Genomic DNA, 22,508 nt, shown 5'->3' on the forward strand with positions numbered 1-22,508 from the left:
CGCAAATGCTGTTGATGACTCCTCTTTATAATTGTGGCATGCATTATTAAATAGTTCATGGCTAATGACAACGCATTTTAATTAGTAAATTGCATATTTAATCCTGATTGATTAATAAGAGAATAAAACTTAGTTGGTACTTTGAATAGGTTATTTTTTTTATGAGGAATCATCATTTATGACGACCTTAATTATCTAATTCAAAAATAAAAGTCAATGAATCAGTTGACTAGCATTGCCTAGCCCAATGGCCAGATTAATTCTTCTTATGTTCAGCCCAAGAGCCAGACACAATAATTCTTCTTAAGTTTAGCCCAGGCTAGGTGTTTGATAAAACTGAAGTATTGCGTTTGTCCACTAGATCGAAGTCTAGAACAGAAAAAACTATTTATTTATTTTTTTATTTTTCTGTAGTAAAACAAATTAATAATCACTTGCTCTTTTTAGGCAACTTGGTAAAAAGTGAAGGAATGAACTAAGAATGTCTTAGTTTAGGAGTTTCCATACAAAAATCAATTGGCAATAGTAGGAGTAACTCCTCAATCTTATAAAGTGGAACTATCTCTCCGCTTTCTTTAATGTGGGACACTCACAACTCACAAGTGGGCTACAATGAATTTCAACACTTACGGAGTGCAAATATTTGTATGAACGAATTTTGTTTAAACATATTAACACGTTAAAGATAACTTGTAACCTCAAATTCACAAAGTTGATCGAACTCCCACCATTAAATCAACACAAGACCATGAGATCGAAAGCAGACAATATAAGGCCTTTTGTAAAGTATGGAGATAATTGAGACGGTTTATGTTTAGGAGATAGCGATATCTCGATAGAAAAGGCCAATAGTCCAATATCACTGCCACATAAATTCACTGCCACATAAATTTTAAATCCAATCGCCGTCCTATCACATAGAAAGATTAAGCTTAGCTCAACAAAGACCGAGTATATATTCAGGGATTAAACAAGCTTGTTGTGCTAAAAGATGTCAACTTCAATCTCAATCATCATTCCAAGTTTCCAACGTTCACTCTCAGGCAGTTAATTATTCCATTGTGCTATCGTTTTCTCTCTTGTGGTTGACTTTGATTTGTCGTCCATAAGCCATAGATAAGTAGATTAGCTTAGGGTACGTAAAATGACTCACCTTTCTTAACTAACAAACCAAAAAGAACTAAGCATGTTCGATAAACGATCTCTCTTTCTTCTCTTCTCATGGTTTTGGTCGAGTTTGGCTATGATCACATTTGCCGCCACCCCTATTGCAAAAACCGGTTGCCCAACTAAATGCGGAAACTTAACCATTCAATACCATTTGGATTTGGGCTAGACGGAGCATGTTCCCTTAGTAGCATGTACATTATAAATTGTAACACCTCCTTTGACCCTCCGAAATCCTTCTTGGGTACGACTAACCTTGAGGTCTTGGATCTTTTCGATAATGTGCAGATGCGAATTCGAAACTATATGGCAACTAGATGCTACCAAGGAGGGGAGATAGATAATTCCACTAGATCATTGCGTTCGGCATGGATAAATCTTGACGATTTACCACTCGTGTTTTCAGACATAGCGAACAAGTTTGTCGTTGTAGGTTGCGATGACTTAGCTTTGATCCAAGGCACCTTGGGTCGTTCCTCGACCCCCTTTACAAGTGGGTGTATTGCAGTGTGTGCCAGGCCAGATCAAGTGCTTAATGGATCGTGTACCGGGATTGGTTGCTGCCAAACATCCATTCCAAAGGGGTTGAAAACGTTTATAACATCCGTAACAAGCTTAGACAATCACACAAATGTGTCCTACTTCAATCCTTGTGGTCACGCTTTCCTGGCGGAGCAGGATAAGTTCACCTTTAATCTAGCAAATCTTTCCGATCCAATGTTCATAAGCAGGATGAAGGATGAAATCCCGGTCATGCTCGATTGGTTTGTTGGAGTTAATCAGACCTGTAGTCAGGCCAAGGGGGATCCGGCTACATATGCTTGCCAACAAAATAGCGACTGTACCGATTTTGATAACGGATTAGGATATCGTTGTAGCTGTCTTTCTGGTTATCAGGGTAATCCTTACCTTAGCCCTGGTTGTACAGGTCAGTTCTTTCATGCATCAACCCTTCTTTTTTTTTGTCCGTTTTTTAGAGTCTTACTTTTTCTTTTGACATATTTTCTTATTTTATTACCCGAGTATTAAATCTCTCTCTTCTCATGATCTCAATTAGTTTGACCAGTTTTAAGTTTTACTTGCTCTTATTATCAATTTAAAAATCATTGATCAAAGTTTCACATTAACAATTATGATGATGATCAAATGGGACATTTAAAAAAACAGGGGGAGTAAGTACTTTTTTGACAATATTACTACTATATTTTAATAAGTACATTTTCTAAGAATAAGTTTGAACATTATTTTGTGTCACAGTTGAGTGCAACTTAATTGAATGCAACTTTTAACAAAATAATCGCCTCACAACCACTACAAAAAAATGTCCATATAGAAACGGAAATCTAGCAATGGAAGTCGATCCATTTCTAAATTAGAGACGGAATTAAAAAATTCATCTCTAAATTAATTTAGAAACGGAATTTAAAAATTCATTTCTAAAAATCCGTTGCTAAATTAAAAACGGATTTTTTTTCAGTTGCTAAATTTAGAGATGGATTTTTTTTTTCCGTTGCTAAATTAGAGACGATTTTTTTTTCCGTTGCTGATATGAGCGACGGATTTTTAATTCCGTCTCTAAATTATTTTCGAAACGAATTATGTAAAATATTACTTTAAAGACGAATTATGTAAACTAAATTAGAGACGGATTTGAAATTTTGTTTCTAAATTAGAAACGGATTTGAAAATTCGTTTCTAAACTAGAAGTAAACAAATAATATTTGGTATAGTTGGTAAGAGTTTCACTATGTGACTTTGAGGTCACGGGTTCGACTCCTACCTATTGCGATTCTTGAGATTGGGGATTCAAGGAGCCTTACATGCAAAGCTGAATTAGGTTGACCCGAGTGAGGTCGAACTGAATAGCATCTACTTTTAGACACAAAATAATTTTTTCCGTTGCTAAATTTAGAGACAGCGTTTTTTTTTTCCGTTGCTGATACCAACGACAGATAAAAATAATTCGTTGCTAAAACCAGCGACGGAAATAAAAATCCGTTGCTAAGTTCAGCAATGGAGAACAAATACAACGGCGTTAGTCTCATTTAGCGACAACAGTTTTGCCAACGGAGTAATTCCGTTTCAAAATCTGTCGCTACCTATATTTAGCGACAGAAAAGTACAATCTAGCAACGAATTTGATCTGTTGCTAAATGTCTATATTTTTGTAGTATTCGTGGTGAAATATATATGTTTTTACTTTTTTTTCCGTCATACTCCACAATGTTGTCGAACTTCATTTCGAATTCCCTCTTGTAGTATAGTTAATTACATTGTGCATTTAACATGATACTTAATTTAAATTTAATCGTTTGTGTCATTATGTATCCTCATCTTGCAACATAATTGAAGAGAATATCATAATCGGAATGGATGTATGATAGATTGTCCATAATGATTATCGTCATAAATTTGTTTTGGCAGATATTGATGAGTGCACAGGTCCAATCAAGCCTTGCTCTCATTTCTGCTCTAATAGCCTTGGCGGCTACAAGTGCTCTTGTCCGAAAGGACACCGTGGTGATGGTCTTAAGAGTGGCACTGGTTGTACAAGTGACCATTCACAATTCGTTACAAGGTTCAGTTTAGGTAATTGTTAAAGTTTTATTTAGTGCTTCAATTCTAAAGTTCAAAGTATTTAGTTAGTCACTTTAATTTTAGTCCGATTATTTGTTTGCTTTTTGGCAACGAAAGAAGCTGTTAAAAATATCTTTGGCAACAAGTTTACATTTTTTGCAACGACTTTCGCTTATTATCCATGATGCCGTTACCAAAGGTATTTGCAACGACTTATTTTTGTTGCCAAAAATTATTCTTTCGCTACAACATTTCTATAGCAAAAATGTTGTTGTTGCCAAATTTCAATATTACCTGATACGGAGTATGTGATTAGAAGTTTTTCGCAACAATAATAGTTGTTGTTAAAAATATTTTTACTTTAGCAATGACAAATTTTGTTGCTGAAAACTTTTTTTGTTTTGTACTTAGAACTTTTCTGCAACAATAGTAGTTGTTGTTAAAAACATTTTTACTTTAGCAACAACAAATTTTGTTGCTGAAAGTTTTTGTTACAGAATTAAATTATCATGTGCTTTATAAATATAAATTAAACAAATTTATATTCAAATTATACAAATTTTATAACAATATAATTAAGAAATAATGGATTAATTTCCAACGAAGGCATTAGGAAGTTAAACTCATTTCATAGATCATTGAAATTTACATTATACTTTATTTTCCAATAAAAAATAGCTAGAAGTTTATAGGTAATTTTGACAACGCATAAGAAAAATAAGATATACATTCATTTACTAGTAAATATACATTTTATATCTTTAAAATGATCTCTTTGTACGTCACTTCGTCATTCTTGATTTTCATTATGATCCCCGAATGCCCCCGTACCAACACATACAAAAAATGTCTATTAGGACATACTCAATATTTCAACCACATTTATGAACGGGAAAACATGATTTATATATGGGAAGATAGTAGTATTCTATCATAGAGGAAAAAACCAAAAAACTCTACCTTGCAATGATAAGTTTCAAGGAGAACTTACATGCTCAAAACTATCATATAGCAAAAGTATCTAGCATTATATTAATTCAACTTTTACACTGCACCACTGAATATACTTTGTACTTCTATATAAGTTATATTTTCGTAGCTTAACTTATGACTGTAAGAGTTTGAACCAAACTTTTATGAGCAGCTTCTTTTCTCGGTTGCTCAGATGAATCAAGTTTTCTAATATCCCCCAACTACATATTCACATATAAATAAAAATGAGTGGCACACATGTATTCTAGATTGGTTGTGTGTGTATATATATATATATAGTAATGGTATTTTTAATTCAGAACAAAAAGTTCAACAAGCTCAAAATCAATGAAAAAGACATCCCTTTGGGTTTTAACAAATTGATTAATAAAAACTTCTATTGCTGAGTAAGTAAAGCCATTTAGGATCTTAATTATGACCTACATAAACAAATCCACTTATATTACTGAGTAAACTCCATCCAAAGAAACATAGTATTAGAGTACTACTACCACTATATCATTAATGAGAAAAGAAAGTAAAATAAAGATACATCAAATACTTAAACACACCCAAATTGAAAGTAAGGAAAGAGCACCTCATAATACATATACTAGTATGAAATTAAAGTAAGAAAAGAACAGCTTATAAGTTATAACCCCCTTACTTATGCTCATAGTGTCACAATCCAGAGCTCTACAACTGCCAACATCACAAAAGGCCCTACTAGCTTAGCCTACAACACCACCAAGAACAACCAGGACTTACATTAGTGTAATACACTCACACACACCTAACAACTACTACATACACTAGTGTAATACACATACACTCACAAGAACCTAGTAGCTACCACAAATTACTTAACCATAATACCTCTTATAATCAAATAGACCACGCATGCATGCAACAACACTGCATATAGAACACAAATAAGACGACCCGACAAGCCATTCAAATACTATCCATTACAAAACTACAGAGTATGCCTCACTATGAGCAATGTTTGTTCAATGAACTTTTGAGTACGTAGTACTAAAAATTAAAAGACATCATTCAATAGCATTCCTAGTACTTATCTATGATAGCTTGTGAAGTTATTTTTTTTTTTTAAAAAAAAACTATTCTGAGTATAGGAGCATACTAAGGTACAAAACCAGAGAAAGACAAGAAAAGAATTAAGCATCAGCAATTAGATCTGCGAATCTTTTCATATTGTTTTAGCCAACTTCAAATAAATTGATGAACAAATTGAGCCACACAAGAAACTCCAAAACTTTCAAGTATATAGCTAAACATGCAGATGTCAAAATTTACACTATAAATCTAACATAATAAAAGAGGATGCAATAATAGAAAATCTATACAAATATATACTTTTTCTGAAGATCCACTAAATTTTGCTGCTACTTTAGCCACTGTTCCTAAAATATTACTATCATTAAAAAGAAGAAACTACAAGAAACAAAATCGATATATAGTATGAATAAAATCCTAATTATAACAATACCCAAATTAATACAATTAATTATAATTTCAGAAACTAAAAAATCAATCATTTACCTGAGAGTGAAGTGGGTATCGAAGCAAACACTAAGGCGGAATTAACCTGCTATGGAGTAGATTTAGATAATATGAGAGATTTTCCAATACATATTATAAATAAGAATGTAATACCTGCTTAGCCATCAACAACAAAAGCTATTATAATTCCAAGAAATTTTAAAGATTGGGGGAGTATGCAGACAAGCTGTTGGAAAGAGGAATTGAAGGTGGACCACCGAAAGATGAGAAAATCACTAGAGAACCGCGGTGAGAAGTGGGGATGAGCGAGGAAATTTTGAGATGCGAGAGAGAGATTGGAGAATTAGACCTAGATCTGAAAGGGGAATTAGAACCCTCCAGAATTATAATTGTATTTTTTTTTATTTTAAAAATATTTTTCACAACGACAACCTTTGTAGTAAAAAACTTATTAATTTATTATAACGAGAAAGCACATACATAATAATGTTTTTTGCTAACAAAATGTTTGTTGCCAAAAATAACTCCCCCTTTTGGCAATTCCCGCCGCTTGATATATGTGGAGGGAAAGTGAAAATTGTTTTATGGCAACAATCTTTAGTAACGACCTAGATTTCCCCGTTGCTGAAATTTATCTTTTGCAATGAAAAAAATTGTTGTTGCCAAAACTTGTTGCCAAAAAACAATTTTCTTGTAGTGGTGGTCCATGTTAATCCCCCAAGTGCTACTAGCATTTTCTATTTTTTTTAGTAAAAATATGTTATTGTAGAGCCTATACAATAGGCGTCTATGTAATTCCTGATCGAATGAGAAGTAGTACTATTATTTAACGTTTATTTTAGTTATCTTTTGCTTCTTACACCAACATAATGTAAAAAATTGGGAACATAACCAAAATTTTGCCGAAATTGCTTTGTCAGGTATGAGCTTTGGAGTCATATTCTTGCTAATATTAGTGGGTTGGATCTATTTTAGCGCCAGAAGGAAGAAGCTTATGAAATTGAGAGAGAAGTTCTTTGAGCAAAATGGAGGACTTTTAATGAAACAACAACTTTCTCAAAAGGGAGGAACTATGGAGTCGTCCAAAATATTTTCTGCAGACGAATTAAAAGTGGCAACAAATAATTATAGTGAAGATCATATATTAGGTAAAGGTGGTTATGGTACAGTATACAAGGGGATTTTAAAGGATGGACGTGAAGTTGCAATTAAAAAATCTAAAGTTGCAGATGAGTCCCAAGTTGAGTTGTTTATAAATGAAGTAGTCATCCTTACACAAATCAACCATCGAAATGTGGTGAAACTTTTAGGATGTTGTCTTGAGACCGAGGTACCTTTGCTCGTGTATGAATTCATCTCGAATGGTACTCTCTTCGAACATATCCATAAGAGTAAGGGTATCACATCTTGGCTTACTTGGGCAAATCGTATTAGACTTGCTGCAGAGGCTGCTGATGCGCTTGCATATCTTCATTCAGCCGCTTCAATACCAATAATTCATAGGGATGTTAAATCTACCAACATACTAGTTGACGAAAGTTATACGGCAAAAATAGCTGATTTTGGTGCCTCAAGGTTAATACCAATTGATCAAAGTCAGGTGACAACATTAGTTCAAGGGACAATGGGATATTTGGATCCAGAGTACTTCCATACAAGTCAATTAACGGAGAAAAGTGATGTTTATAGCTTTGGTGTTGTTCTTGCCGAGCTCTTGACCAAAGAGAAACCCCTTTCCTTTGAAAGGAAACAGGAAGAAAGAAATTTGGCTACATACTTTGTCCTATCATTGAAGGAAGATCGTTTAATGGAAATCCTTGATCCTCAGTTGGTGAGGGAAGCTAGTGAAGTGCAGCTAGTTACACTGGCAAAACTCGTTAAGAATTGCCTTAATGTCAAGGGTGAAGATAGACCTACCATGAAAGAAGTGGCTCTTGAACTAGAGGGGTTAAAAAAGCAGAACAGGCATCCTTGGGCCGAGCACAACTACGAGGAGACAATCGGCTTAACTGGCCAACATGATCTTTACCCTGTGCCTTCAAATGGTTATAGTGGTAATCCAAGTACTGGAGAGTTCTCTGGACTGCATTCAATGGATATAAATATGATTACTGATTTGAACCGCCCTCGTTAATGGTTAAACCATGCAAAAATTCTCCTTCTTGAAGAAAAAAGTTTTGAATTTGTAGACTGTTACGTTATTCTATGTAAACCATAGAAATATTTGAAATTTGAATGTGTGGATTATTCGTCGATCATGGCTCGTTAAGGTTTTGATCCTTCTAAAATTATATGTCATTCTTTTTTGTTTTATTATTTTCTTTTCCCGCTTTATATAAGCTTTTATATTTATTTATTTTTTACTAGGTTGAACCCCGTACAATAGATGCAAAGTTGTTAAATACTTTTAATGACAACAAAATTATAAAAATTGTGTAAAAAATAAGTACTCGACACACCAATTATTTAAGAGTATGAAGCATATTTGAAAAAAAAAACAACAATAATTAATAGTTATAATAAAGTATTTAATATTTTAGAAAGTTTAGTTTATATTTTTAGTAAAGCGTATATAATAATCTAGATACAATCCTTTGGTAGAGTAAGAATTTTTTTTTTATTTATTCTTTATTTATTTATTTTTCTTTTTGGCTAATACATTTGGAGGGAAAATTTCTAATGTAACGCCAACATTTGTCCCTTTAGGTTTCACCTTTAGTAATATGTAATAGATTAGATTTATATTCTTTATTTTATTATAATATAAATTAACACTTATTGAGTGTCATTTTTTTTTTAATCATGATGACTTTGTTTTTAAATTATATAGTAATACAGTAAAACATATTATCAAGTTGCTCACGAGCCTATCAAGCTGAGCTAAATCTTACTCAACTTGTGCTTGTTAACGTCTCGAGTCGAGCCAACTCGCGTCGAATTTTAACCGAGTTGAGTTCGAATTGCTTACGAGCTGCTCAACTCAATTAACACCCCTAACTAACAATTAATTCCCAATTTCATTAAACCCCCGTGGCTGTCTAGTGGTGAAAACCTGAAATTATTAGACATAGGTCGCATACTCGCGGGTTCAAAATCCATAGTAACATTTTTTTTTTTTGTAAAATTTTAGCTTCTGGGAAAATTCCTTCAAATTCCAATTTAGTTATACAGAGCATTGAAGGGGGAGACCCTAACTTCTTATTCTCTCCTCACTCTCATCGAAGAAGACAATAAGTCGCCGTTTTCTGCTTCTCTCCCCTCAACGGCGGCCGGCAGTTGGCGCTCCTTAATGGAGACCGGCGATTTTCTGTTCTTCAATTCAGGTATTATTTTTAATTTTTCAAGTTAAAAAACTGTTAATTGAAGTTGTAATATTGTTGGTTGAAGACTTGAAGTTGTAAAATTGTTGAACCAAATTGTAATATTGTTGATTGAAGTTGTGAAATTGTTCATTGTCGATTGAAGTTGTTCATTTATTGATTGAAGTTTTAATTGTTTTTTTCTTTTTCTTTTTTTTCTTTTGACAAAGTTGTAAATTTGTTGATTGAAAATTTGTATTGTTGAAATAGTTGATTGAAATTGTAAAATGGTTAATTAATTAATGGGAAATGACGTGAAACCGTGAAGGTTAATTTGTTGATTGAAGTTTTAAATTTGTTAATTAATTAATGGGTTAATGATGTGAAACGTGAATGTGATTTCAGTATGTGTTTGATGATTGCCCTCATGTATCCGAATTTTAAACATAAGAGCTTGCTTTGAGGTTTACGTTATCTGAATTAATTTTTTTTCCATTGATTGCGAAAAAAAAAAATGGAAACATTAACAGAGTCAAGAAAAATATTGATTACTGAAGTAAATTATGCTATGACATTGTTGACACTCAGTTTGTCAATGAAGCGTCAGAGAAAGTGTAACAAGTGTTGCTGTTGCTATAGCTCTGAAAGCCTCAAGTAATGGCGTTTATACCGTCTGCGAATGCTGGTATGTATTTCTCTTTTGATGCATCAACATTTGACAGTGTGCAGTCTTTGCATTTCATGTGTAATGTCAGACCAAGGCTTCTGTAAAAGAATTGAAGTTAAATATCTTAAATATAAAACAAAAAGAATTTTAAAAAAATAATTTTAGAAAGAGCTGAAGGGAATTCTGAGAGTGAAATTTGAGAACAAAGTATACTAGTTTAAAGCACCATCATATACCTGCTGCTATCAAGGGAACAATGAAGTATTTAACATCAGTGAGTGTCCGTACATTAGATCTGTTTTTTGAGGTTTCTAGCTCTGACATGAGTCCATAGCGCCATGATTTGTGGAGCAAAACCTGAGCATGTTTGATCTTGTACCAGTCTTCCCCTGTGTATTCTCTGCAGCGTTCCATCAGTTCTGGACACTCGGTAATCTCAACTTTCATTAGAGATGTTACTTTTTGTAGCCCTTCTGGTAGTCTTGTTAGATGCCGGCAGCTTTCAATACGAATGTGCTGAAGTGCCGTCAGAGCATCAATCCACTCTGGCAGTTCTTTCAAGGCAGGGCATGCTGATATCCACAGTGATCTGAGACTTTGGACGTGCTTCAGCCCCTCCGGGAGACTCTCCATTTTTGGGATTTCCCGAAGGGTTAAGTGGCGAAGGCATTTTAACGTTTGTAGCTCTTTGAGAGTGTCCAACTTCAAGTCCTCCAATGTGTTACTTGTTGAATCACCCGGAAGGAAAAGATGTCGAAGACGCTCCAACTTTGACAAGACATTAGGTATTATTACTTCATTATTATGAGCTGATGTATCCCAATAATCTAAGGTCAATAACTTGCGCAATTTCCCAATAGACTTGGGGAGTTCTCGTATGTTTGTTGATCTTACCCTTAGATACCTCAAGTGAATTAAGTTGCCTATTTCTTTTGGCATGGTGCTATCCAAGGTTTTAACTCCAATGATATCCAAGACCCTTAGCAATTTGAACTTTTCGCATACTAAGGCAAGGTCTAATTTACCTTGCCGGCTCACTCTACTAACATGTTTGCCAACTCCTACACCAGCACTGAATTGCACAAAAAGCAGCAATGATCTAAGATGAGAGTTATCAGCTGAAAGGGGTTTGGAACATTTGCTGCATGGACATATTTACATAGATAAATTAGTTTTGTCATAGAATATCCTCTATATTATAGAACTTATAATATATGAAGGAGATATTAGCAATAACAAAGTCTTTTAATATATGTGTGCAGGTGCATGGAGAAGGGAGAAGGGAAGCAATAATGTAAGAACTTGGCAATGCAAGGCGTCCATTACAGTGTTAAATCGGAAGTGTCTCAGCCTCCTGTAAGTTTGATTACGTTAACTGCATAAATGATGTATGAAGCATTAGTTTTTTATTTTTTTTATTTTTTTTATTTTTTATTTTCATTTTTATAGTTTATGGTGACAATTTAAGTGGTGATCTACTAATCCATAGTAGAAATCACGAAGAACCGAAAAACTCAGACAACTCCTACAAATCTCATTAACTACAAGTCTATGACTACCATAATTTTTGTCTTTTTACAAAACCTGTCATCATCGGCATATATCTTATGATGTAGACTAATTGTGTAATAAGTAGAAATAAATAAGTACTTTGTATAAACTATTGAAATCAGATACTAATTAATCTTCTATAGCCAGTTGTACTTATTTACAATTTAGGGCGAGAATCTAATAAGTCAATGCTTACATATTCCATAGTTGTTTATACAGTCTAACAGGTTAGGCTGATTTTCACAATGGACTGCAAGTAATAATAAAATTATGCAGGCAACTAAGGTCATTCCTTATAATGTGCTATTTCCTCGAAATTTCCTAGTTCGTAAGCAGATGCTTCTGAGAATTGACTAGTACAAAGACTTTGAATAATTATGTACTTATAATATTGCAAATGACTGCAATAACTTCAATGCTAAATTTTGTATGAGGCAGTCTCACAATAACTTATTGTGAGATTGAGTGACTTTTGTTGTTAATGGTAATAATCTTAGAAGGTGATTTTTTTTTAAAAACGAACCACAGTAAACTAGTGTGAAACGGTTACAATTACACATCTAATAGCTTGCATTATATGAACTTCAATGCCCATACTTTATCTAGTTTATTTGATCATGAAACTGTACGCGATCCCATAAATTGGTCATGAAGCTATTAAAGGAGTAGAAATAATGATGTAGTAATTAATCTGAAGTTGGCAATGCATATTTGTTACAATTCTTAATGTAAATACCTTTTAGCTAGCTTGCTTGAGAAATTCGATCAGGATCTCCTTCCTTACTCCTTTCTGGGATTTCACCACTACTTCGTTCCCTCTACTTAGGGTTTAGTTACCATATATGACACTAGGTGGAAAAGAAAGGCAGAAAAAGTGCATGTGTACATACCTGAAGTTGATAGCAGCTCGGCGTGATGAATGAGTCCCGGTGCCTTGATCAGCATCTGAAGCAAAAATGGTGAGGAAGTCTAGCTCTTGGGCTTTCAGGATACAAAGGTCCCTCATTATATCATGAACCCGGAGAGTCTTTACTTTTCCAGCATAAGTCTTGGTCACAACTTGAACCATGGTGTGCTCTACTAGTTCCTGCAAGAGTCGATTTGCTGCATCTTCAGGCGTTTCATTGATTTTTGTTTGGGGTTTAACAAATCCTTCAGCGATCCACATTCTCTTCAGTGACCCAGCAGAGATGGTGGAATCTTCGGCTAGGAGTCCCAAGTATAGAAAGCAAGGCTTTAAGTAATATGGCAACTCATCATAGCTCAACGCCAAGATATCATTTACTGGCCTATATAGATGCGTGCCTTCTTCACCGTCTAAATGAGAAAACACCCTTTCCCATTCCTGGATAGTGTCCTTTATCTTAAGGAGTCTGCCTAATGCCACTATAGCTAATGGCAGACCTTTGCATGTCCCTAGCATCTCCATAGCCAAACCCCGGTGCTCCTTAGCTAGCTCTCTTTTGCTGCTTTTAGTCATCTCGTTAAACAACTTCCAGCTATCCTCATCGCTGAGGAATCGTGTGTAATGGCATTGCCAATTCAAGTTGGTGTCTGCAGAGAGCTGCAGATGCTGTCGAGTAGTGATTACTATCTTGGTGCCAGCAGTAGTAAAGACACTAGAAGATTCATCCTCACTGATTAATAAGTTGTGGAGGATCTTCTGGAAATATTCCCAGTGCCACACATCGTCCAACACAATTAGGCACGTTATTTTGCTCATTAGATATTGGAGCCGTGACTTGGTCAACATAAAGACCTCATTAGACTCATCGTTTGCTTGCTCGTGATCATAAATTATTGTGGAAGCAACGCCTCCGAGGAGTTTATTTCCAGTTCCACTGGCTGCCAATTGTCTTAGAAGTTCGGACATCAGCACTTTCTCATGATATGGGCTCCACTCCCACTCTTTAGAGAGCGGTACCCATGCCTGTTTCTTGAAATGCTTAGTGATCTTCTGGTGTTTGTAGATGTTCCTAGCTATGGTAGTTTTGCCAGAACCTCCCATTCCTACAATGGCAAGCACATCAACCTGCTGTGAGCTGGTTGGACAGCGACTATGGCCATGGTCATCAACTTTACCGACTAATAATTTGATCAGCCTATCCACATCTTCATCAATGCCAATGACAAAATCATCATCAGCTTGGAGATGAGCCTGCTGGAATGCCAAAGCACCATGGACTTGTGCCTCCCTCAATTTCTTCTTGGGGTTTTTCGACGATCCTTCACCATGCTCATGATCATACTGATCTTTCAACTTCGTCTTTACCTCTTTCATCTGCTCTAGGAGCATCTGGATCTTGTTGGAGGCCTGTTGGACCCGAGAGGACTTGAATAGGCCGCGTGGCATCAGGCTTCTAAACACCTTGCCTTCAGTTTCGGATACAAACGTATCCACAACATCCTCAGCATTATAAGCAATCCTTCCAAGATCAGCCAGTGAGGACAGAACCTGCTCAATGTTTCTCGGTTCCTTGTTTCTTACTGAATCAAGGAACTCCTCCAATTTCCTCAGCTCTTTGTGCAGGTTTTTTGCTTCAGACTCCACATCATATAAACCTTGGAATCTTCAAGAATCAAGGTATCGATGTGCTGTGCAGCAAAGGACACCGCGGATTCAGCCATCTCCACCAGCCCACCCTCACGATTCACAACTCCCGTTCAACTCACATATACAATCAAATCAGCAGTAAAAATCTAAGACGGATTCCAAGTTGAAAAAATCTCTTACTAGCTGGGTGTTTACTTTGTCTCTCACCCAGAAGTATACCAAATAAGCGGCCAGCTGGATCCAATAAGCATGATCTTCATAGTTGGAATTGCGAGAGAAACATGGAGGAGATAGCTGTATGAACACCATGATTGGGAATCTTCATTGATTAAGGCAAGGAAGAGTTGACTTTTTTAGATCTTAGCGAAAGTCAAAACTAAGCAGACTTCCACAAGGTGTTCTCCAATAAGAATTATAGTAAGTGTGAGTATATAACATGTAAACAATTCCAAAGACGTAGGAAGAGTATTATATTTTTTTTTTAAGCAAAGCGAGCGAAATTATATTAAATCAAGTTCCGATCCACCAAAGTTTGTAGGCTTTGGGGAAAAGAACTCATACACACAAGAAAAAGGCCAGATTCCGACGGAAATCTTCCGACGGACACAAAATTCCGTCGGAAATTTCCGACGGAATACAAATCCGTCGGAATATATGGGCATTCTGACGGAATTATTCGTCGGAAAATGTATATTCTAACGGAAACAAAATCCGTTAGAAGTTTCCGACGGAATATTCCGTCGAAACATTAATTTTCCGACAGAATTAAAAACCGTCGGAAATTTCTGACGGAATATTCCGTCGGAAATAATTAAATAATAATAAAAAAAACAAACCCTTTAAAAAAAACTCTCTTTAAAACCTAAGAAAACCCTAACCCATACACTCTTTCTCTCTCCCCGCCTCCCTTCTCTTTCTCTCTCCTCTCTTCTTTCGTCTTCCCTTCTTTCTCCTTCCTTTCTTCCTTCCTTTCCTCCCTTCTCCTTTGAATTTCCGGCGCACGCAACCTTCCTCTTCCCTTCTTTCTCCTTCCTCTCCTCTTCCCTGTTTCTCTTTCCTCTTCCCCTCTTTCTTTTTTTTTTTTCGTTTTCTTTGGCAATCAAAGATAATTTCAAGAAATTCAATGGCAACTCATGAAAACCAAGGTTTTCATGTCAAATTCGACCATGAAAACTCTAGATCTAGAGTTTTCATGGTCGAATTTGACCTTATAAACCCAATTTCGACGTTTTTTTTGTTCAGATTAAGGTATGTTTCTCTTTTTTTTCTTCTAAATTTTGATTTTAATTAATTTGTTGAATTTTCTGGTTTTTTTGCAATATATGGTGTTGGTGAAGTATGGATGTTTTTTATGTTTTTTTTTTGTGTTTTTGGTGGTTGTTTCGGTGGTGGTGAGGTGGGTTTCGGTGTTCTTTTGGGTTGTTTCGGTTAGGTGGGTTTCGGTGTGGGGAGGTGGGTTAAGGTGGTAGTTGGGGAGGTGGATGGGTGGGTCTGGTGAGGTGGTGGAGGGGCTGGGCGATGGGGGCAGTGGGTTAAGGTGGTAGGTGGGGTTGTGGGTTTCGGTGAGGTGGGGAGGTGGGCAGGGGGATGGGGGCAGTGGGTTAAGGTGGTAGGTGGGGTTGTGGGTTTCGGTGAGGTGGGGAGGGCGATGGGTCAGGGTTAAGGTGGTAGGGGGTAGGGGTAAGGGGTAGGGGGCAGGGCAGGGGGTAGGTGGCAGGGGGCAGGGCAAGGGGTAGGTGGTAGGTGGCAGGGGGCAGGGCAGGGGGTGGTGGGCTGGGGGCAGGGCAGGGGGTAGGTGGGTTAAGGTGGTAGGGGACAGGGGCAAGGCAGGGGGTAGGTGGCAGGGGCAGGGCAGGGAGTAGGCGGCAGGGAGCAGGGCAGGGGGTGGTGGGCTGGGCTGGTGGTGGTCGGGGGGTGGCTTTTTTTTTATTTTTTTTATTCAATTATCGACGAAAATTTCCGTCGGAATATACTGTTTCCGACGGAAATTTTCGTCGGAATATTCCCCTTCCGACGGAATATTCCGTCGGAATCCACTTCAGCACCGACGGAAAATTCCGTCGGAACTTTGCGACGAAACTTCGGTTAAAGTCAAAACCAGCTTCGACAGAACGTATTCCGTCGGAAAAGTGGCTTTCGACGGAATTTCCCTCGGAAAACGTCGAATTTCCAACAAGGGCTGTTCCGAAACCGTTTCCGACGGAATTCCGTCGGTATGCCGTTTTCTGACGGATTTCCCCCTGTTTCCGACGGAAAAAGTCCGACGGATATCCACCAAAGTTTGTAGGCTTTGGGGAAAAGAACTCAGACACACTCGTTCCGGGTAAGTACTAGTATCCCATCTAGCAACTGAATGGGCTACCGTGTTTCCCCCTCGCTTAACATGATTACAAGAAAAGAAAGCAAATTCATAACTCATCTGCAGCACATCCTCGAAGGTAAGGAAAATTGGGGCAGCTCCTACTTGTTTCGTTTGGATTACACGAACAGCAGTAAGGGCATCACTTTCCAACATCACCTTCTCAAAGCCTAGCCTGCACACCAGCTCTACCCCATACCTCATTGCACCAGCTTCAGCCATTTCAGGTGACCACTGAGCCTCACATCGTTTCACTGCAGCTGCCAGTAATCTCCCCTCATTATCACGAACAGCTGCTCCAAACTGCACCCCCACACCTTCCATCACATGGGCATCGACATTCACTTTAACTACCCCATTAGGGGGCAAAGACCAGGAGCTACTAGAGCTGCCCAGAGTTCTCTATTCACCACCCTTCAGCTTCGCATTATACGTTCCATAATCAATAGCTAGCTGAACAAATCCCGTAGCCACCCCTACAGCATTGATATTTCTAGTCCCTTCAAATATGTGTATATTACGGCAGTGCCACGCAGCCCAACATAGGGATGTAAGGACTCTCACCTTTTCATTGCTTAACCTCTTCGTACACCAACACAAAATCTCAGTAAGGATTGTTCCTGGGCATTCAAACAGAAGGTCCCCAAATTCGTTGTATCCCCATATCTGCCTTGCATACTTACACTCGAAAAGAGAGTGCATCACTGTTTCAGCACTACATCCACACACCCTGCATCTGCTCGAAGCTCCAATATGGTCTTTGAAGAGAACATCACTGACTGCTATCTGGCCCTTACACGCATGCCATAGAAAGTGACTCAATTTTGGAGGCCCTTTTAACTTCCATATTACACTCCAAATTTCCTTATCAAACGAGCCATTAATGATCACCCATGATCTTAAAACTCCTAATCTTCCAAGCCAATAGCCACTCTTCACCGAATACAAGCCATTCGGATTTGGCCACCAATAGTGGCTATCTCTAGGTAACCCACGAGAAATCGGGATATTCAGGATGGCCTTTCTATCTTCATCCGAGAAAACCTCCTTCAACACATCACTATTCCAGCATCTCCCATCAATATCAATGAGTTGGCTCACCCGTAGCTCTAAATCGCTATTTGGTTTTGGAGATGGAACAAGGTGAGATCCTTGCCCATACAGCCATGCATCTTCCCAAACCTTGATTGATGATCCATTCCCAACTCTCCACTTCAAGCCATCAAGGAGAAGATCAGAGCTTTTGTACCCCAAATGCTTCTCCAACTGTAGCTGGGATTGTACCCTCTAGCAGCCTCTAAAAATTCAGTTTTTTTAAAATATCTAGCTTTGAGAATACCGTGCAACAGGGAGTCCGTATTAGTACATAGCCTCCATCCTTGCTTTGCTAACATAGCTTGATTAAATATCCGCAAATCCCTAAACCCCATTCCACCTAACAGGAAGAGTATTATATTAGTTCTATGTTTGACCAAATTATTAGTGAATGGGACCAAATAAAAACATATTATACGTAGTAGAAATTATGTATTATCATATTTTCCTTTAGGAGTAAGATTGTTTTTAGCTAGGCTACCTCGTGTTTATATGGAAAAGGTCTTCCATATATAATCAACCTTTTCCTTTGTAACAATTTCATTACTGTTTTTGTTTCAAAAAATAAAAATAAAAAATAAAAATCATTATTATTTACTTGTATGATAAATTAAGAAAAATAAGCTAAGAATAACGGTACAACTTTTCATTGTCAAAAATAGCACAACTAGTTTCCATTCCAACAGGTAGGATGATTTAAGTTGCAAGTACTTGTACATATCTGTAAAAAGAAAAATAAATAAATAAAAAAAAATTGGTAGTATATGTCAACGCATTCCATACTTCGTGGATGCAACATTTACAAAATCGTATGTACTTAGTGAAGTATGCGGGCACTTTGTTTGCCAAAAATGCCAGGACCAATACTTTTGGACTTGAAAATAATTTGATATAGAGGGGGCAACAACACGTACAAGGTGACTGGCAGCACAAGAACCGAACCCACCGGAATCACAGTCCTAGCCCTCTGAAGACCGAACACAAGGTAGATTGCTGAGCTGAAGGCTATCATCATGCTTAATATGGAAATAAAAAGCATGCTCAATCCAACAACCAACCCTCTTGGCAGCGCAATTCTGAAGTCATCTTCTGAGTAACGTGATGTTAGGATTGACAGAAACATAAGGATGGAAGTGACTGAAGAGAAAAGGGAAATCGCATCTGCCACTGCAAATGCACCAAAGGCAGGTTGGTAAGAATACAGGGGTTGGCCGTCTTGGTTGTTGTTACCTCCAGGAATATGTAGTCCTGCATTGAACGCTACTGTTGCAATCAGTGTCGCGGCAACTGTACATGATTGTGCTGTAGTCTTCATCCATGCTTCCCCGTCTTTCATCAGTTGTTGATGTGCCTCCCTGAAGACCATCCATGGGGTTTTTCCATCTTTATTTATCGCCTCTTTTTGACCCGGTTGCACAAACTTCTTCACTTCCTAAAAACATATACAAATATGCATTATAATTATGATTAGCTTTTGTACCTTTTGTTGTACCAATTTGAAAAATAAAGGAACAAAGTGGTAAGAATCAGCAAGCAAACCTTAAACCATTGCAACTCCCGTTGAACTTGTAAAGCTGGACCTGAGACAAGGTTAAGCCGGTCTGAAGATGGTAACTCACCGGCCAAATGTAATATTTTATTATCATGTGGGTGATCTATATATCTTGTAATTAGATGCTTGTAATCACTCATTTGATATATAAGATTGAAAACATTTTCTTGACGATGTAAGACAGCTAACTGAAAAACGTTGTGATTCTCCTCATCTGAAGCCCAAATTGCTGGAGGAAATGCCTCTACAATCTCTTCTATAATTTCATGAGTGCCTAACCTTGCGGCGATCAGAAGTGGTTGTTGAAGTAAAGAGAAGGCTTTGGCATCATCTAACTCTAGTATCTCTGTGCACAAGCTTTTTACAAGCTCAAGTGCGTTATGTTGCATTTGTGCTCTTTGTTGGATTTGTTGAAGGAATTTAACTAACAAATAGCATTGCTTAATATTAATACATAAAATTATGTAAACAGCTAATTAATTAAGAGTACTTTGTTTCTGAAAAATATTAGGGAAATTCTCAATAGTGTTCTTAAGGTTTTTTTTTTTTTTTTTTTTTTTTTTTCTCAATGGTAAACACTAAAAAAACAAATTATCAATGGTAATCTATAATTTGTTAAACTAATTCAGTGGTACATCAATAATATTAATCCATAATTATTGTCTTAACCCTGGTTAAATAAAAGCGTAATGACTAATATAACCCTATTAATTAAATAAAAAAAAAATTTAAAAAAAACCCCAGCCACCCCAACCCCAATCCACTGCCAGCCCCCTCCCCTGCCAGTGGCGGCCGGCAACCCTATCCCTCCCTTCCCCTAGCGCCGGCGGCCTTCTCCCTCCTTTCCCCGACGCCGGCGACCTTCTCCCTCCTTTCCCCTTCACATATTCTCACAGATCTCCTTCCCCGATTCCCTCTCCTTCCCCTGATTCCCAGCCACCCACCACCCCTTTCACAAATTTTTTCTCTCTCTCGAATTTGCAGAACACACTCTCTCTCTCTCTCTCTCTTCGAATTTCCGTCACATTTTTTGGAGGACGGAACTCTAAAAACTCACCCAAACCAAACTACACCACCAAAACAAATCTCGAAGATAGAGAAAAACCCTAAAAAACCCTTCAATCTCCTTCAATGGCAGTTTCCGATGATCTAACACCGATTCCTGGCCGCCGCAGTCGAAATACGCCTATGAAACTAACCTGATTCGTTGAACCGGAAATCCGTAGCCCGGTTCGATCTTCGTCAAAACTTAGGGCTACTGTTAATGGTGAAAATGATGATGATGATGGTGAGTATTCTGTTAATGGTGAAAATGATGATGATGATGATGGTGGGTATTCTGTTAATGGTGAAAATGATGATGATGATGATGGTGGTGGTGGTGGGAGCCGCGAAAGAGGGAGAGGAAATTACCGGTGGGGTTGGCACCGACGTCGGGGTCGTGGGTAGGCAGGGGCTGGGTTTTGGGGGGAGGGGAGGAGGAGAAGAATTGGGTGGGTTTTTTTTTTTAAATAGGGGTATTTTAGACATTTCTCTTTCCCCCCTTTTAAAACATTAACCACGGTTAATGTTTCTTTAAAATGCGTAACTAATGTTACCACTGAATTATTTTTACAAATTATAGATTACCATTGATAATTTGTAATTTTAGTGTTTACTATTGAGAAAAAAGAAACCGAGCACCATTGAGAATTTCCCAAAATATTAATAATTAGAAATTCATCTAGAATGTGTTCTTAACAGTAAAGTTAATACAAGTATTTGAATAGAATAGCATACCATGATAATCGAATAGTAAATGCCAACGTGAAACAGCACCACTGGGGAAAGCATTAGACTTTCTGGCTAGCACAGACAAGGGGGAACCTACACCATGTACCTCAGCTGTGGCCATCTCCGGGTACCGCCCAACCAAATAGAGAGCAATTCCTGATTGAACTCATAGAGATCAAATAACTAAAGATCATTCTCAACTCTTCCATAGAACGACGGGCATTGTTAAATACTCTTGATCGAGTAAATACTGTTAAATTGTCCCAACACCTCATAATAAAGCATATTACAACAATTTATAATATAAACCTTTTATACTTGTATATGTGAACTTGAGAGTAAATAATCAAAGAAATTTCAAGCTATAATAATCCAACAATATTATCTGATGAACTCACCAAAAAATTCGGCAGTAATAATGTCAATGAGGAGTTTACCACCAGATTCGCCTGCAAAAGGACTCGACTCAATGTCATCTCTAGTAACATCCAACAAATACCGGATCATTGTTTCTTGGCCATACTGCGATGCCCTATGAATAGGCAAGCCTAATTTGCCTGAAATATTAGGCGAATCAGGATTTTTGCTCACCAATAATTTAGCTGCTCGAATGTTGCCAACCACTGCAGCTACTGATAGTGCAGTCTCCCCATTTTGATCAGTCAGTGCCAAGTTTTCAGGGGACATCCTCCTTATCAGTTTATCCACAAATTCAAGATCTTTCCCTGTGCCAACCGCGATGTGGAGTACTGTTTCTGAGGCTATGGTGATCTTAGCTGTTAACGCCTCAGGATCGTCGTCCAAGAACTTCCTGGCTTTATTCCACTCACCTTTAACTACTGCTTTGTATAATGGCAAGTAACCTCCAAGATCCTTCAACTTGTTCTCCACCCGCCCTCTTGGACGTCGATCTGGAATTGTACATCAGTTGAAAAAACAATATATATAGCATACTTTGTATTTAAAATTGATCAATACATTGCATACACTATTTGACAAGCTTAGTTAAAATGAATTATTGCCTTGTACATTAGAACTTGGAACAGTTAGAAGTACTACACAAAGCTAAGGTATCTATTATAGTCTTGTCGATCATATTAATTAATACATTAGAGTAATATGTAATTTTATTATAACTTGGAAGAAATTTCATTTACAGCTTTCAGCAATCATAATTCACTCCCCTGGTTAATCAAGTCAATAACGATGGATAAAAATATTAAATACTACGTGCATTATTGATGAAACGTGAAATTAATGGTGTTTGGGTCCAATTTAGTCCAATAGGGCCTAGGCATTAAATGATCCAATTAAAAGCCCAAGGTCAAGGTTCCTCTCTCCAATTGCGCTAAAGTCAAAGATCAGTCCTCAAGGCAAGCCAATTGGGCTAAGGCCCAACTTCTCCATATATGTAAAGG

The 22,508-nt window shown here is 37.3% G+C and overlaps 3 protein-coding genes across 3 annotated transcripts; 1 reads left to right on the forward strand and 2 right to left on the reverse strand.

Moving 5' to 3' along the window:
* Positions 1–1,180: 1,180 nt before the first annotated feature.
* On the forward strand, positions 1,181–8,700 carry LOC110694628 (putative wall-associated receptor kinase-like 16). The gene is given in 4 exon segments (XM_021871784.1): positions 1,181–1,309; positions 1,312–2,095; positions 3,592–3,756; positions 7,161–8,700. Coding segments are annotated over 4 exon segments (2,286 nt in total). The 5' UTR covers positions 1,181–1,186; the 3' UTR covers positions 8,375–8,700.
* Positions 8,701–10,068: 1,368 nt separating this feature from the next.
* LOC110694626 (putative disease resistance protein At1g50180) lies at positions 10,069–14,933 on the reverse strand. The gene is made up of 3 exons (XM_021871782.1): positions 12,648–14,933; positions 10,443–11,347; positions 10,069–10,304 (listed from the first exon to the last, which is right to left on the reverse strand). The coding sequence occupies exons 1-3, from the start codon at positions 14,108–14,110 to the stop codon at positions 10,291–10,293; spliced, it is 2,382 nt and encodes a 793-aa protein (XP_021727474.1). The 5' UTR covers positions 14,111–14,933; the 3' UTR covers positions 10,069–10,290.
* A 3,294-nt stretch (positions 14,934–18,227) lies between these two features.
* Positions 18,228–22,263, reverse strand: LOC110694758 (ankyrin repeat-containing protein ITN1-like). The gene is made up of 5 exons (XM_021871932.1): positions 22,248–22,263; positions 21,489–22,001; positions 21,097–21,246; positions 19,305–19,741; positions 18,228–19,197 (listed from the first exon to the last, which is right to left on the reverse strand). The coding sequence occupies exons 1-5, from the start codon at positions 22,261–22,263 to the stop codon at positions 18,583–18,585; spliced, it is 1,731 nt and encodes a 576-aa protein (XP_021727624.1). The 3' UTR covers positions 18,228–18,582.
* Positions 22,264–22,508: the final 245 nt, after the last annotated feature.

The sequence above is a fragment of the Chenopodium quinoa genome, unplaced genomic scaffold (genome assembly GCF_001683475.1).
Source record: "Chenopodium quinoa cultivar QQ74 unplaced genomic scaffold, ASM168347v1, whole genome shotgun sequence".
Classification (NCBI taxonomy): Eukaryota; Viridiplantae; Streptophyta; class Magnoliopsida; order Caryophyllales; family Amaranthaceae; genus Chenopodium; species Chenopodium quinoa.